The sequence below is a fragment of the Porites lutea genome, chromosome 8, assembly GCF_958299795.1.
Source record: "Porites lutea chromosome 8, jaPorLute2.1, whole genome shotgun sequence".
NCBI lineage: Eukaryota > Metazoa > Cnidaria > Anthozoa > Scleractinia > Poritidae > Porites > Porites lutea.
The window spans coordinates 6838763-6855914 of record NC_133208.1 but is presented as its reverse complement, the minus strand read 5'-3'; the positions used below and the strand labels follow the sequence as shown (position 1 = coordinate 6855914).

The following is a 17152-nucleotide window of genomic DNA, read 5'->3' as shown; positions in this document are numbered from 1 at the left end:
AGTGGAGCCATGCTGTGCAAAACAGAGGAATGACCTTTTAACAACATCAACATCACCAAACAAACCAGTGACACAACATATACAAGCTCACAATAAAACTGCAAGATCATTTTATTTATTTTATTTTTTATTTTTTAAGGAAGCAAAAACTGATTTACAATATCAGGGCATCAAAATCTCTTTGTTTCTAAAAAAAATTAGAAACAAAGAAAAACCTACTGCATGGTGCAAAAAAATATATATTTGTTTCACTTTCTCACCTGTAGCTGAATGTACCATTGTGTGGTCCCAGAACATATAATAAGAAAACCTACAATTAGAGTGACCTGGCAGGTCACTCGAATTGCAAGGGGGGGAGCCGGGTTTTAAAGGACCAGAACAAGTCTGAATCAAGACTGGAATTTCCTCAGGTTTCAAAAGGAAAAAAAAAACAAACAAAACAAAAAACAAAAACAACACAATTACACAAAACAACAACAAAAATTCCAGATAGATATTTTTCCTGGGTCACTACATTAAAGTAGCAGAAATATATATTATTTCTGTTAACTAATTCTCCTTAGTCTTGCTGTGTGTAGATTAAGATTTGCCCTTAAACTTAACACTTGGGTGAGTAAAACATAGATTACATCCAAGTAGAACAATATTTTGGCACAATATACAACTGTATATAACAACATCTTAAAAATTCGCCAAAACTTTACAACAGTCCACCTCAAAGTTGAAAATCTGTGTTGGATAAAAAATTGCATTATTAAGCACTTCTCTTTAAAAATCAGAAATCTCTACCAATTTCCTAATGAATATTTGTTTTAGTTTAGCTTGCAACTGAACAAATTGATGCCTGAACAGTCTTCATTATAATTCCTCTTTTTCCTTTTGCACACAGTCCTTGGTATAATCTTTACATAAAAAGTTGAAGAGATTCTTCCCTTTTCTGTATTCTGCATAAAGTTCATCTTCTCCAATATCTCCAACTAAATTCCCACATTTTGTCGCCAGTCTATAAAAAAAGGTAATGTTTAATACACGAATACCAATTTTCTTAAAATATAACGATAAAATAATAATTATAATAATAGGAAATAAGCTCTGGAGTCAAGCAGACAGTCACCAAACCTTTAAATCTCACTTCACTTGTGCGCTTTTATGTGCTGATACACCAGAAGGCAAGTGAAAATAAACACAAAGCAAGATCCGCACGCTCTGAAGTGTACAAAGGTTGCCCCAAATGCTTTGATCTTTTATCAAATTCTCTCAACTTATTCTTCAAGGAAATGAATGCAGAACAGTCAGGAAAAGTTTTATGTGGATATTAATTGCCAAGCTTGAAGAGTTAAGGAACAACCACTGACTAGCAAGGTCTCAATTTCACAAGGCCTTAATTGCATTATAGCCAAGATAATAATGATGATGATGATGCTGATGATGACAAAAATGGCGATGATGATACCTAAGTTTTGCCTTTGGTTTAAAAAAATAAAGATTGTATTAGTTTTTTGGAACGACTTGAATTTTGCTGCCACAACTGTCACTTCTTCCACCAACCTCATTCCTGTTGTTCTTCTTTAATTGCTCAGGCCCACAATAAAAGCCTTTACAAATAAATGTACAATAAAGTGCTCCATGACTCTTGATGTAAGTGTGCCAAATTCTCTTTTTTGGTTTACAAGCAAATACAAAAGAACTTAGAAGCAGAAGTCAGCAGTTGATCAGAGGCCAGTTAGGATTTTTATCACACACCACTTATATTTACGTTCACACAACCTACCTTCCTGGCCATTTTCCTCCTCCTTGCATCATGCCAGGGACATCTTTAGCTTCAAGGCCTGGACCAGACAATCGGTTCACTCCCTTGACGGTCTTTATACCATAGCTGGAAAATTAAAATGCCAAGCAAGGAAAAAAATTAGAAAAATATTTATTAATGCGTACTTATTTGCCTTCACATAACTTAAGGTCTGGTTAGCTCATTTGAATTGCAAGAGGCCTCTGTTCAAGCCCTGGCAGAACAAAAACTGAACCTCAAACTTGCTGCCTCTTAAGGCTGGTTTTCACTAGCAACGGCGTCGGAGTTGGAGTCATAAGCAGAGTCATGAGAGCACTTATAACCTAGTGAAAATCAAAAATCAGAGTCATAAGCGGGGTCATAAGCACAACGGAATTGGAGTCAGGAGAATCAAAACATTTCCATTTCTTCCGACTCCGCTTCCAACTCCGTCACTTAGATTACGCTTATGATCTTGGGAAAACCAGATTGTCGGAGTCGGAAGCAGAAGCCAAAGGATAAACCAATCACAATGCATGTCCGCAAGCTTTGTGATTGGTTTGGTTCTTCTGCTTCTGCTTCCGACTGGGATGTCACACAATTACTTTGGGGGATGTTGCACCACATGACAAAAACAGCTGCAATGGAGACTAGCTTCTGCTTAAAGAGAGTACAATTTTAAGTAAAAGAAAAACACAATAATAAGGATCAAACAGAGTACTTACTCATCCCAAGATTTATCACAAACAGTTTCAAACAAATCAATGAGCTCTGATTCTGGTAAAGGTTTTCCCTTCAGGGAGGGTTTCTTTTCCTCTGCCTTTTTCAGTGCGTTTTCCATCTACAAAGTGACAAAATCAAAACATAGATGCAGAGATAGCTTAGCAAAGTTGACAATTTGGAATTGAATACAGATAGAACAAATTTTTCTGATAAAACTAAAAAGGTCCAGTTCATAAATAAGTCACACCTGGAACCAAGGACCTACCCTGGGTACCAGAGGTTTTTCTCATGTGCGGCGGAAATTTCCGGTGTTGGCCAAAGGCCGACACCTCTTGGGCCGTACCGAAGAGTTTAAGACTCACTATAAAGACTTGACAGAAACCGGAGACTGCGCTAGAAAAGTCTCTGGCACCCAGGGTACCAAGGACCTAGAGCTTACTTAAATATTTCTCGTCACAAATGCTAAACAAAGTTTTGTTCCATCTCAGAATTACCAACTGCAAAACTCTTGAGATTCTGAACCTAGAGCTGCGAAAAGTAGTGAGAAGTGGGAAAAATCATGACATGTCCCACATCTCCCAGTGGAAGGACTTCCAGTGTGGATTATGGGTATTAAAAATATTCAAAGAACCAACTTTCTTGTAATGTATCGTTATTTTCCTGCAATCTGATTGGTCAACTTTTTCTAAGTGTCCCCCATTACAGTAGTCGCACTAGCAGTTAACAATTGACTACTCCAGAAATACCATAACATACCATAATGCTCTTTGTTTGTCACCCAAAAAATTTGCATAAGCATTGTCTTCAGTTTCTCTTGGGAGTTAAAATGGCCCCAAGAGAAACTGGAAACAATGTTTGTGCAAAATGCTGGGGCGACAAACAAAGAGCATTATGGTATGTTCTGGTATTTTCTGGAGTGGTCAATTCACAGTCAATCTTCTTCACTGCTGCTGACATGCAAATTCGTCTTAATTCTGACTGAAAAATTGATCACAACAGAATGACAAGAAAACGTATTTAGTTAAAGAAACTAGATATGGCTAAAGCTTTGCAAGTTTAAAGTCTTATAGTTATCAAAAAGCTTATGGGCATGCAATGATAAAAACCCGTATTCGCCGTGAAAAATTAGCTGGTATCGATTATGGTATCAGCTGCGGTTAAACACATAAATTGGTATCGGCAATCTGTGATCTAAGCGTAAAATTACACAAACCATTTTCGATTGTAAACATTTTTTTTAGCTTTAAATACGTGTTCCAGCTCTTTTAAGATATTATATTGGACAAGCATTTACCAAAGGTAAAAACTACCTGATATGCAATAGCAGTGCAAGCATCACATGTTATCTCAAAGGATTTTGGAGTGTGAGGCGAATGTTGCTCTTCTTCATTCATTTTTGGAGTCTCGAAGCGCATTGGCTCGCCATCTTGAAAGCCATGGACTTCCGCGCACCATAGAGCCAGGATTGAATACAGCACGAGACCCATCGCAATCGCTAATTTCTCTTTACAGTAGTAGAAAGACACGTATTCGGAAGTGAACTAATATTATAAAACGTGTCAAAGTTTATCAAACCATAAATAAAAGTGTGGTTGACACAACAACTGCAAAACAGCAAATCGTATTTTGCCACGGAAAAAACAATTCTTCAGCGATAAGCCGCTGGTCATTTGAGTGGCCGCACGCCACAGGTAACCCAAGCTGTGAGGCTAGAAGACTTCACAGTGATCCAGGGGCAGATAGAGGGGTCGAGGGGCGTTTAGACTTTCCCTCGCCCCTACTATCTGCCCCTGGGTCTCCGAGGATGATCAGATCGCGGCCGATTTTGATTTCTAAATCAAAGCGACAAGAACACATTAATGTGTAGCATTAATATTATTTCTCGTCTTTTAAAAAAGACGAGAAATAAGTAATTTATGAATTTAGTTACCGTCTTTCAATGTCGTGTCGCTTACAGTCCTTATTCACAAGCATCCGACGACTGTTTTCTATAAAATATCTGTTCGGTGAAGCAAATATTGCCAAGAATTTTCTATGACTTACAGCTAAAAATTTCTAGACGTCGACTGTTCCATTCATTTACAATTTTAGACGCTTGTCTAATAAATGCCCTACGATTTTGTGTTTGATTTTGCCCTCCCCAGGCTTAGCTATTTTACTAGCCGGCGGAATTGTTATTAAGGGTGTGAGGAGAATGGGTTGGACGGGCGCTAACTCTCACGCGATGAAAAACAATTCTGCCAGCAACGCAGGCTTTGCTATGATAATTAACGCAAACTGAATCAATTTGCGAGTGTCAGATTGGGACTTTGAATATAATATCGAAAGTCCCTTTTGTTGTAATTAAATTGTTGCACGGTTGTTGTTGTTGTAGTTGTTGTTGCAGTAGTAGTTGCAAAATAAGTTGAAAGAATTGTTACACGCTCAGATGTATTAGTGATAGCATCATGCTAACGTTGTTAATGTTGTCGTTGTCTAGAAAAAGATCCCCTAGAAAGGGCTATTATCATTTGAAACAATACTTTGAATAATAATTCAGCTTATGAGAGCTCTTAGACTTCTCTGTCGAGAAATCGGGTTGATGGACTGTTTTTCTTGGGACCAAGAAAGATTGTACATTTATAAAAATAAAAGTGATAAGTGCAACAACCCAGAAGGAAAAAAAGCCAAGTGAAATAAACTCCAGGCACGCTTTTCGACCATAATCATTATTTTTTCCTTTATTATATTTATATAATAAATCGATCCGTTGAGAATCTGTCGGTCAGTTTCTTTTGCTGCATATAATGACTGGAAGAGCTTGTACAGAAACCCCTTTAACCATGTTAACCAGAATTTACTCCGTTGCTTTGACTCTGTAAGATAGGCGAGAAAAAAATGAAAACTGAGCATTATTTATAATTGCAAACCTCTAATAAATTATTAGGAAAAACTGTCAATACATAAAACAATAATCCCGGTCTGCTTCAGTTCGTGATCGCCAAAACCCGGGGCAAAATAAAGTACATATAATAATTGCTTCGAATAGCATCAATTACATTGTCGGTTGATGGTAATAAAGTCTAGACATCTGGGAGGAGTTATTGACCTGATTGGTCAGCTTAATGGCAATGCCAGTATTGGTCACATGTAACTCAATAAGCCCTGGTGCCGTTGGCTGTAAAGTCTCTACACACGCGAGTGGTGCGAAATAATCTGTCTTTGGGTAAACCTGATATTTGTCGCCTTATTAATTGCTAACTAACCAAATTGTTGTTGTTTTGCTGTTTTTTTAGTCAGTTTATTGCACATGATGTTTTTAATGTTTTTAGTTTGAGTTCGTCAATAAGTCGTTTGTACGGTACCGACTCGTTAGTTGTCGTCAGCGTGGCAGAGGGTAGAGATGTGAGAGGGTTTGTATCAAAACACGGTCAACTACAGCCTCGTTCTCAACCTGAACTTTAAAATAGGCTGTTGCAGTCCAAAGGCCCCTCCACCCCCCCCCCCCCCCCTTCCAGCTCAATACCTGCCCTAAACGCTAGCTGTGGATAGCCAACTGGTTTGCATCCGGCTAGTCGAGATTCTTTTAACCCTCGGATGTACACGCAGTCATACCCCCACCGTTGTACACCGGGGGGGAGGGGTTGATGAAAACCCTCCCTTGAGTTTGTGACATATTGAAATATTTCGAAACATTTTAACTTCATTAAAAAGCCTTTGATCTTCACCGCAAGATGAGGTAAAAATTTCCTGGGTGGGGGCGCTACTGGAAGCCTGTGACGTCACCAAACGTGGTCGCCATCTTGGATTTTACCAACTGTAGAAATTGGTCATTACGTGTGAAATAAATCATAAATAAGTACTTGGCTTCATTTTATCCACAATATTTGCTTTTATCATTAAAACGAGATGAAAAACATGCATTTTCACTCAAAACGGCTTGCCCATTTATGACGTCATATCTAGAATCCGTCACCAAACGTGTCTCAAAACGCGTGCGAAGGATAAATGAAGGTCCCACAAACTAGTCATCAAAACTAAAGCTCCTAAAAATGGCATTTTTGACCTTTTAATGACGTTTGGTTTTCCATTGTCACTTCTTGAATTTATAATGCGCTCAAGAACTGAGCGGAGCTTTCGTTTTCGCGGTAAAAAGTGATGTAAAATGCATCTAAAAATAAACCCGTCTGTAAAAACGCCGTGCCTAGTATAAGAGTTGAACGCTCCTAGTTATGGGCTCCTGGCCTGGTGAATAGTTCAAATGCCTACCTTCATGAATGAATTGATCCAGTCCACGTAATTGCTTAAGCGGGTATAAATATTAGGAAGTCCCCTTGGGCAAGTCGTCTTCGAAAGGATGAAGCTAGCAAGACCACGAAGCATCCAGTGACCATTTTCTTTGCAGACTAAGGGACCACCGCTGTCCCCGAAACAAGCACTGGCATTTTTGCTTATCACGCACATGACTTTATTCTCATAAGTAGGGAAGAACTCTTGCACGGTAATCCCTATGTCGGGTTTAAGATCCAGTCTTGCAATTCGTTCCGCACACTGGGTCTGATTCATTACGTCCACACGAAGTTGTTTTAGGCGTGGTGGAATTGTTAAATATTCACTCCCAGGTTGATCGGAACGTCCCCAGCCTACAAAAAACGCCTAACTAAGTATAAATAAGCAAAAAAACACTCTGAGAGCAGGACATCCTGCAAGTTCAGCGTTCTTACCACTGATCCGCTCTCCTTTATATAAGCCATATTGGTATGAGCCGCCCCAAAGGGTAGGCATTTTGGCCTTGTTGGTCTGAAAACGGATAGGCTAGCTTTGCCCACTTTAATTTTGGTCTGGCATCGGGTATGGTTTCCGAGGGAACTATAGGAGTGTATGAACGTATTTATTGTTTCATGATCAATTTCAAATGAAGAAATAGAAATATGCAAATACGAAATGCATTTTAAGAATTTTTTGGTTAGGGTTTGGAGAAGCAGACGGCACACCCCCACCAAGGATTACCAGGAGAATCCCCCTATCCCCGGGACCACTTTTTCTCCTTCATGCAAATCATCAATTTATAATGTCGGGAAAAGATCAGACCGTTGAACGTTTTTTTCTCGTTGTGAAATTTTCTTCTAATATTCGATACAGGTAGAACCGGGTTGTTACTCCACACAAATATGAAACGGCAAACTGATCCTTACGACACATTCACGACATGGCGATGAAGAAGTAAACAAAACCATAAAGCAAAAAATATAATATATATTGAAACAAATTGCCCAATATTTCGGTTTGAAAACAAACCTTCTTGAGGGGCTAAAAGAAAAAGTTCGTTACAAATAAGAATTTGAAAATGTGACAACAAAAACAATGGACTGTTATTGTGGTATAGGAGACTAGGTGGTACCATATAGCCTCGTCACGTCTATTTATTGCCGGAGTAGTCAATCGATAAAAATCGGTATCGATTTATCAATCGATAAATCGATGAAAATCGGTAAATCTGATTTGATTGACATCGATTGTAACGATCAATCGGTAGAAATCGATGACACACTCGTTTCATTTATCGATTTATCTAGATTTTACCGATTCCATCCATTTTTATCGGAAGATACATTCTGTTCTTCTGTTCATCCAAAAATGAAAACTGATTTCATGAAAAGAGTGAATTTGTTGACCATTGAGTTGCAATCGGGAGTCGAAGGATCAAACAATTTATTATCACTTTTTAAAAAAAAGGTTTAAAAAAACCTATCTTTTCTTTAAAACCCGCTTTAAAGTCTTCTTCGGATGACCGATATTGGCCGGGTTTTTATATTTTTCCCACTTTTTCACGATTTATAGATCTGCCGTTCTTTCAAAATAACCTTAGTTCCGTGTGTAGTTACTTCCCGGAGTAGCTAATGGATAAAAAATGAAATCGATAAAAATCGTTAACGATCAAGTCATTTTATCGATTAATAACGGAAAACGGTGAAAAGCTACCCAGGGAAATCTTTAAGTCTGAATTTCGGGCATCCCTTTGACTCTCGAAGATGTCTGAAATTCAGGCTGGGAAATCTTTTATCTAAGGTTGTATTTCTCGTGGTACTTGCCCGGGAGAACTGCGAATGTAATTATAAAACCGAACAGTTTCTGTTATTATGTACAAAGGGTTACGGTTTTAGGGGAATCTTGTGTCTGTAATAGTTTTCGCATTTCTTACTTTCATGTCGACTTGTGATTGGCTAATTTCAAAATTTGTCTCAAGAATTTGTTTGGGTGGCCTCGGTTCGTGTAGTCGCACTGTAAATGAGCTTCTCAAGCCTTTCTCACTGCGTCACGGTTGCTGCGTAGGAGTTCAAGTGGGATTCGAATGACGTCGTTGTCCAGCTTGATGATTAAAATGTAAGGCGGATTGGAGTGGGATCGCTGAGTTGTTAGTGGTTCAAGATGGATCGGCGGTGTTCTCCAAATCGTTCATTTAGTTGAACTTAGTTGGCGTTTGGTCTCTCCGATGTATGTGCATTTACATTTGCTGCATCGAATTAAGTAGACAAGATTTTTGGACTTGCAGGATAATTAAGTGGTCAATGATTTTTCTTTGTTCATTAGTGCGGTAAAAATGTAATTTGTTTGGCCTTCTTAGAGAAAAGTCGAAAAGGACAGGTGAGACAGATTTTTCTACAAGTTTAATGTACTGATCCAGGTCTACAACTGGGAGATCCGGCACCACTCATTTTAATTGATTTTTTGCTGTGGACTTGATATGATATTTTATCAAGAGCCATAATAGTCCTATTATGGCTCTTTATATATTTTGTTACTCTACAGTTAGTTAAGAAATCTGCGCCACATGTTTACCTGTAATCCAGCATTCAGTTCCAAGGCCCACACGCGAATCTTGGGAGGAAAGAGAGATGTTTCTGATTTTCCTGGTAAAATTCTTGAGCCGTGGCCGCAACTTCAACAATGAAATATCGTTGATAGACAGCGAATCATTGTACAAAGGATGGGAATAATTAGTGATTTCAAATTTTTGACCGCTATTCATCCAATCGTGAGCCCCTGTATAAAGACAAGTAGATAAGAATTAAAAAAATGGAATGTTTTATTTGTCTTTAAGTTTTCTGCCTCGTGATAAGATATGTTTTTACTGCATTCATGCCCGCGAGGGGGTAGTGCTAAAAAAAGTTTTATTGCGGGAGGCTCCATAGCCTGCGTAGCAAGCGTTTCCAATGGAGTTATTGCGCGAAAGTTAGAGCGGAAGCAAAAAAAAAGACGAACCTCGCGAGGAAACGCTTGCTACTCAGGCTAGAGGCTCTACCCCAAGGTCCAACCCCTTTCCCTTTTAATTATATCAGGTGAAGGGCTCCTGTTTAGGGACCGGTCATTACCAGGCTATCGCCTGGGGGGGGGGGGGGGGGAGGGTCGGGCAGTGGAGGATTTTAGGGATCACTTGATTTTTAGGAGAACAAAAGCGGGGATCAGTCGTAACTGAGAACCCAAAAGGGTTTGGAAGGACTCAGAAGGGGAACCAATCAAATTTGCTTGGAAAATGAAGATATGGGAGGGGAGGGGGGGGAATCGCGAAAGTCAACGAAAGTTATTAGGGGGGATCGCTTCAGTGAAGTAGCATTCAAAGGGGGGATCGGCCAAATTTCACCTTGTTTAGCCCTACATCCTCCCCCCCCCCCCCCCCCCCCCTTCGCCTGGCGATAAAAAATGACCGGTCCCGTACATACAATTTTTAATAGAAAAGGCACCCTTTCGTTTATTCACCGAAATGGTACCCTTTCACACCCGGGAAGATGAACTTTGAATTCCTGTTAACTGCTGTAAATGCACTATTTTTTAAATATCAGTAAGCCACAACAGCGTTTCTCGTAGCCTGTATAACAGGCGCTTTATAGCTATGAGAGGGCGGAAACGCGGCTGTACGCGGCTGTTCGTTCGAACCGTGAGGCGCGAGGCGAGGGGAAGAGAAAAAAAAACAGCTTTTTCGCCTTTTCTCCTTCGCACGCTCCTCCTCTGGAATTGAAAACCAAGGTGGCCTGCCATGAACGGTAAGACGAGCTATATCTCAACGATCTTGCGAAAAAATAGAGGACTGAGAACAGTCTAGCTCGGACCCGGGGTTGCTTTTGTGGTCCATCTGGCTCGCTAAAAAGATGTCAACTTACCTTCGAAACCGTTAAACCTATGACCACCAAACTTAGCGAGTTTTCCTAAAAATTATCTAGGACAGGAGCCCATGGCAGCCATGTTTTTCGTTCTTCTTGAACGGACGAGATGTATTTTTGGACAAAGATAACAGATGCATGTAAACCAACAAGTTTTTAAGTTGACTAACTAAGTCATTAGATAGTTTATAAACACCCACGTTAGCTCATGTTTACAACAAACGAAGTAAATCAGAGGTGAATCAAAGAATTGTAAGACGGGTCTGTTTAGCACTTTCCTTGTAAAGTTGGCAGAGCAGAAATGCCCTGGACGAAGTTATGCATGGAAGACAGAGAATGTCGTCTTACCTAGGACAGCGATGACTGTTGCGTTATATTTTTTAGTTTTGTTCAAGGCTTCTTCGCTAATGAAACAGTGTGCGGCGCTTAACACCCATTCTTTGTTAATCAGGGTACCACCACAGATATGTCTCCTCCTGTCAAAGCGAACCGGCTTTTTCGCTTGAATTGATACTTGCCATCGCCAACAGTTAGGACTAGCTTCTTCGCCTCCCACAATACGAGGCAGTTTCTTACTCCTCTCTAAATGATAAACATGAAGCATTTAAAGTGATTAGAGGCGCAGTGGCAGATAAGCAAGGGATGGCCCACCATCTCATTTTTAGTCATCCCAGGGCGCTCTTAACCTGAGAAAACAGCCGACACTCGTGACCTCACCACTGTTTTCCTCGTGAAAATGACGTCTGAGAAACGAGCGAAAAGTAGTGGGTAGTACTACTGATTGGTTGAAGCAAATTTCCCGCCTATACTTATTGAAACCAAAGATAGCGGCGGAGTTGTTGAGTTGTATGTTTTTTGTCCATGTTTTCGGGTATTTCGATTCTCCAGTGACACAGTGTTGGGCGAGTACAACCAGGAGCCGATTACAGGAGCTCATACTTTTATTTGGGGACTCTCCAGGAGCTCATAATCCAATACCTCTTGTTAAAACCCATTTTTTGTTACCCTTTGAGGGGCCCCCTTTCTGCCACTGTATTTAACAGTAAATCCCCTATATATAATCGATCTAATGCTTAAAGAAAGCCCGGTTTAACGAAATATTTTCTTTGTCCCGGGATTAAATAGGAAGATAGTTGAGGATATATGGAAGTTCTTGATATAACGTATGCTCGTTCAACGAACGATTTTTCCAGTTTCCGTCGCCCGTGGTACTTTGTAAAGTGTCTGAAGAGGGGCTGCGACAAAACCGAAGTGCAAATATAAATAAAAAAAGACATAAATACATGTAATTCTAGTAAGTATGATGAATAAAAACGTCAGCTTGCAAGTGTGAAACCTCGAGCCAAACTCTCGTACCCTTTATAACTGTCGATTCTGCTAGAAAACAAGCGACGGAGATAATCCGAACGGTGAATGACAATACGGATCTCATCCTTCAGTAAATTCTTTTCAAGTAATAAATTTCTGGAAAGATAAAAATAAAACAGGCAAACTGGTTTTGAGCCATTCAAATTACCAAAGCCGGAGAGACTTAAGCAGGAAGCAAGCTTCAGTTTTTAATATTAAGCATATTGTTATTCAGGTACCATTATCAGCTTGTTGAGGTATTCTTAGCAAGCAATTATTTAGCAGATAAATTATTCTGTTGAAAACGAAAAGAAAAGATTAAACCATTCTAACCATTTATTAGATTTTCACTACCTTTACAAGGCAGAGCAAACATCTGAAAAACATGCTTAAAATTTTAAGGTCTTTTAAATATAATATAATCAGCAGCGTTTCTGATAACTTTCTTTAAAAATATTTTCAGTAAGATGCTAGAGCGCGGTCAGTTCTGTGCGGAAGGTTCTCCGTGTTCGACGACTTGTTTGACGCCTTTCCTATCCGTGTAGGTTTACGTAGAGCACTGAGGGAGCGTAAATGAGCAAACCCCGGCCGTCCGGCCTCAAGAGTAAAATTACGATCCGCGTTACCGAATAATGAAGTAAAGACCTTTATCCTTTTTTCGTACAACACCAATTTTCATGCCTTCGGCATTTTTTGACATGAAAAATAATAATAAAAAAGGGACGTACCTTGTTATGCTTATCGTCTTGAGTTTACATCGAAAGTAGCTTCTATTTAGTTATTAAGGTCGTATCCTGTCTTTTGGAAAAGACCTGTCGCAGACTGTGATATGTTGGCAACAGTTGAAACACAACTTGAAATTTACGTGCCCAAGTAAACTCATAATTAGTTATCTCAAGGGAATAAAGAGCTTTTAAATGATTTTTTTTCTTACTTTTCTTAAATCATTCAAAACGTACCATCATCACGAACGCTTTCAGCTGCACTTTTAACTCGTTCCTTAAGCCGCTACACTTAATTCACGTAATATGAACAAATTGGGCAGGCTCACTTCTCTCATGGCAGTAGTCTGACGAAAGAATGAAAGAAATACATTATACATTCCGAGTTTGACTTGAAGCGACAGTGACATTGTCTCGACAATTTTAGCACCAATATAAAGCCAATGAATCCAAGAACTACAGTGCTACCATCACGCAATTCAAACGTATTTTTTCAAAACTGTCTGGTTGCCTAGTGGGAATATGAAAACGTCTTGCAATCGCGTGCAAACTAAATGAAGTTTTAACGTGCAGAACTCAAGCTCAACATTTCTTATTATTACTTGATACTGAAAAGGTTTTCTTCGTAAACATTTCAATGCTGGATTAATGTGGGGCACAGCGATATGCGAATGTGTCACTCAGATGTAGACGTACTTCGTAATTATTCGGCTCGCACGAAAGTGTCCGATATCAAAACGACAATCGTCGCGTGGATCGATCGTAACCAAATAAAGCGCTGAGCGTGCATTGATTTTGTAGAATCTATAGGGTGATTAGTTGCCTTCATGTGGAGTTTGAATGTTACAAATTAGCACTATGGCCAACTTTGATACAGAAGTTTATGAACTTTTGAAGTTTTTTTTACACGACCAGGCGATAAACATACTGAAGAGATCAGCAATTGCACTTCGACTTCCCAAGCGGGTCCAAGCTCACAATTCTGCTGTGAGTCTCACGATTTTGTAACTTTTGTTACGGCCCCACTACAAGAGTGCCAGTCTCACAGAAATGTTTATTGTTACTGAATCGTGATTTGATTCTCATGTAAAAAATTAATGCAGCACAACGCCATCAGCAAGAGACTTCGCGATGGTTTTGCTTTGTCGGCCATTTCAAACGCGACGAAATGAGGTTTAGTACAACTTTTACCTGGCAGAACCCTGCCTTTTTTGCTATTCATAAATAAAGCTCTATCAGCTTCAAACAGCGTCTCCTGGCAGAATTTCATGGGGAAAAACGTTAAAGATAGTTAATTTCACATGTTTGTTTTCACTTTTGATACCGTGGCGCGATAAATATACCCGTCGGAAGGAATTTCGTTTTTTTTTCGTTTTGCTTTTGTTTTCTTAGTTTGGATTGTTTAAACATATTTTCATTTTTTGACAGACTTGAATAATATCTGTACACAGGAGCCCAGCTGTACATTAATTGCAAGTTCATTATCAGCTTTCATTTTTAACAGAATTTAACCCACGAGTTAGCCATAGGCACCCTTTCATCCAATTTTTTTTATTATTTTTTTTTATTATTATTTTTTTTCATTCTCTACGACAAAGTTATTGATTAGCTCAGGATTAGTTAACGGGGGCGGGCATCCACGGGCTGGCCAATATCTCCGGTATGTACTTCATATATGATTCCAATATGATTCCTATATATTTCCTGGGACAGACCGCTGGATAAGGGTAACGCGGCCTCTGGGAACGAGAGTTTGCCACGTCGCGCGCATGCGTAGGAATAAATAGTGAAAGGGAAATAAAGATGGAGTACTTATCGAGGAGTTTCAAGTCTGTTTTGGGTAATCAGCAAGCTGGAACGCAATCCTCCGGTCGCGAAACGGTGCGTATTGGAGTACTTGTCTTTGATCTGTGTCATGTTACTTGATCTCTGATCCGGTTTATCTATAAATGTTGTTTCAGGTCGAGCGGCTGTGTGACCGTGTTGCGTCTTCGACGCTTTTGGAAGACAGACGAGATGCTGTGCGTGCGCTCAAGTCGCTTTCAAAGGTGAGTGATGCTCTCCATGATGTCGAATTGAAGATTTATAATGCACTGTTAATATCAATTTCTACATTGAATCTTTTTGTGTTCTAATTCATTGATCATTGGCCTTGAAACCTGATAAAACTTGATTATTTCCAAATTCTCCTTACCTAATTACCAACGTTCATGACTTTTACTACTGACTACAGTATTTTTTTGGAAATTAAAGTCTGATTTTAAATTTTATCCTTATTAGATTTAATTACGTTGAAGTGACATGTATTTTGAATCAAGAAAATAGAGTTCTGTACATGCAGTTCATTGTTGTGTTAAAAGTGTTCAAATATTTCACAAATTGCACCAATTATGTATAGTTCTTATCCTGTAAGTTGCTGGGTTATTTTCTAAGCATTTTTTTATGTTGCATTCAGAAATTCCGTCTGGAAGTTGGAACACAGGCTATGGATCTGATGATAAATGTGCTACAAACAGACAGGTGGGTTGTTAGTACGGGGGGAAGGGGAGTTGGGGGGGGGGGGTGGATATACTGTCACATATGGGCTATGAAGGTATGTGCCGCTGTGAAGTGTATGGTTTTCAAGCAGTTTACTCTGGAATTACTGGCTTTCGGTGTCACACCATTCAAAATACATGTAGATCAAAATAGAAATCAAAACTGTTCAATAGATAAAGTCCAGAACCTGGGAAGTGAAAGGAGGTAAATATACAAAGACCCTCACCAAGATTCAGGTCAGAGGAATATTTCATATAAAAGATATCAGAAGAAATGTTTTCACAAAATTAATGGAGATTTGTATGGAGACTCCATGCTGGTGCCCATGCCGATAAGCACCAACATGGCAGACGGAAACCAACAAAAACATCTGTTACCGAGTTTTGCCACAAAAGCATGAATTTATTCTTTGAGGAACTCATAATCAATAAGCGATGTCACATCAGTGTGAAATTTCTGCACTCATTTCTCGGGCGTCATTTCATGGGGAAAGCGGCAACGGCATCACAAAATGTCAGCTGTTTTCTCAGGCTAGTAGGTTGTCTATAGCCTCCTACACAGACATTTTGTTAGTGCTTCATCACGGTCCAAACTGCACTCCCCAGATCTGAAAGTGTTCTGTGATTGCTCACATTTTTAACCACTCGTTTCAGCAGAAATTCATTGAAGGAATGTGTGACAAGCCCAAAGAAAGTCTAGGTTTTCTAATGCAGTGCACTTGAGTCTATTTTTTATTCAGGATTGTGAGAGTTGCTGAACCGTGTTGTTTATGCAATGATGCAAATAAAGATACCATCAGGAAAATTTGCATTCGTTATAACCTCTAAGGGCATAATTCATCTGTTCTATTGAAATCTTCAACACAAAATTAAATGTTCTACATTACAGCTACTTGCACCCTGGAAAACCAGGGTTTGCTGTTCTGAGTTACTGTCATGTGTTTAACAGCAAGCTGTGATTTCTGTCTTATCTGGATCTAAAGGATCAGTAAAGAAGCTTGTGTAATTGTGCAATAAATTAATGTTGCAAAAAGGCCCAGTTTGTAAACAAGGTTGCGCCATGCTTCCCCTTGCGTCTATGATCATCTTGTGAAATAAAGTGCAAATTTCATAAAGTGATTTCTTCCATTGAGGAAGTTTTGATCTTATAGTAGGCAACCGAAAAGTTCATTTGTATCAGGTTTCATAGATTTTATGATAGGAGAGTAAAGTTGAACCACCATTAAGTGGCCACCCTCGGGGTACCGGCAAGTGCCCGCTTAATAGAGATTGGCTGCTCAATAGAGGTTTGTCATAATGAGCATAACGTGAGCATAATCTTTAGTAGAAACATCTCTATTTTTGAACAAACATGCATTTGGAGTAGCATTTCGTGGTCCACAAATTGTTTGTCTTTCTTGGACTGTTTTCCTTCATCATATTGTTAAAATAAAGTTAAACTAAGTGTATCAAGGCTTGATAGTTGCTTATACACCGTAGTGCGTCCAGGAAACTGTGAATGCTTGAAATATCCCAGGAATGTTTATTGTGTTATGACAAATCACAACAAAGATCAAGACACATGATCTGGCCACAAAACCATAAAATAATTAATGTTCTTGCTCGCAGTTTGGTTTTCTCATGCCTGATAATAATTTGCATTTTTTCTTGCAACACAGTAACATTCCAGAAATATTTCTGATGTTCATGGTTTTTCCTGTTTGGCTCTAACTCAGTTGACAACAATAAGAGAACTCTCGCCCAGGATGGCCAAAAGGTGGCCATGGCCGCTTAAGAGGGGTTTAAATTCCCGTTCCTTTCTGCAATTATTTTGGGACTTTGATTACTGGCGGCTTAATGACGGGTGGCCGTTCAACACAGTGTAGGTGGCCACCTAATGGAGGTTCAACTGTATTATGAAAACAAAGTAGCCAAAGC

The 17152-nt window shown here is 39.3% G+C and overlaps 2 protein-coding genes across 2 annotated transcripts in view; one reads left to right on the top strand and one right to left on the bottom strand.

Moving 5' to 3' along the window:
- Positions 1-109: 109 nt before the first annotated feature.
- LOC140946063 (marginal zone B- and B1-cell-specific protein-like) lies at positions 110-4138 on the bottom strand. The gene is made up of 4 exons (XM_073395131.1): positions 3802-4138; positions 2494-2609; positions 1772-1876; positions 110-1003 (listed from the first exon to the last, which is right to left on the bottom strand). Exons 1-4 carry the CDS (start codon positions 3976-3978, stop codon positions 859-861), a joined length of 543 nt encoding a protein of 180 aa, XP_073251232.1. The 5' UTR covers positions 3979-4138; the 3' UTR covers positions 110-858.
- A 10339-nt stretch (positions 4139-14477) lies between these two features.
- LOC140945850 (general vesicular transport factor p115-like) overlaps positions 14478-17152 on the top strand; it is a 29353-nt gene continuing 26678 nt past the window's right edge. Inside the window, exons 1-3 of the mRNA XM_073394897.1 lie at positions 14478-14579; positions 14660-14746; positions 15154-15218. Of these exons, the coding sequence (XP_073250998.1) occupies positions 14502-14579; positions 14660-14746; positions 15154-15218 (230 nt within the window). The 5' untranslated portion in view covers positions 14478-14501. The remainder of the gene's footprint in view (positions 14580-14659; positions 14747-15153; positions 15219-17152) is intronic.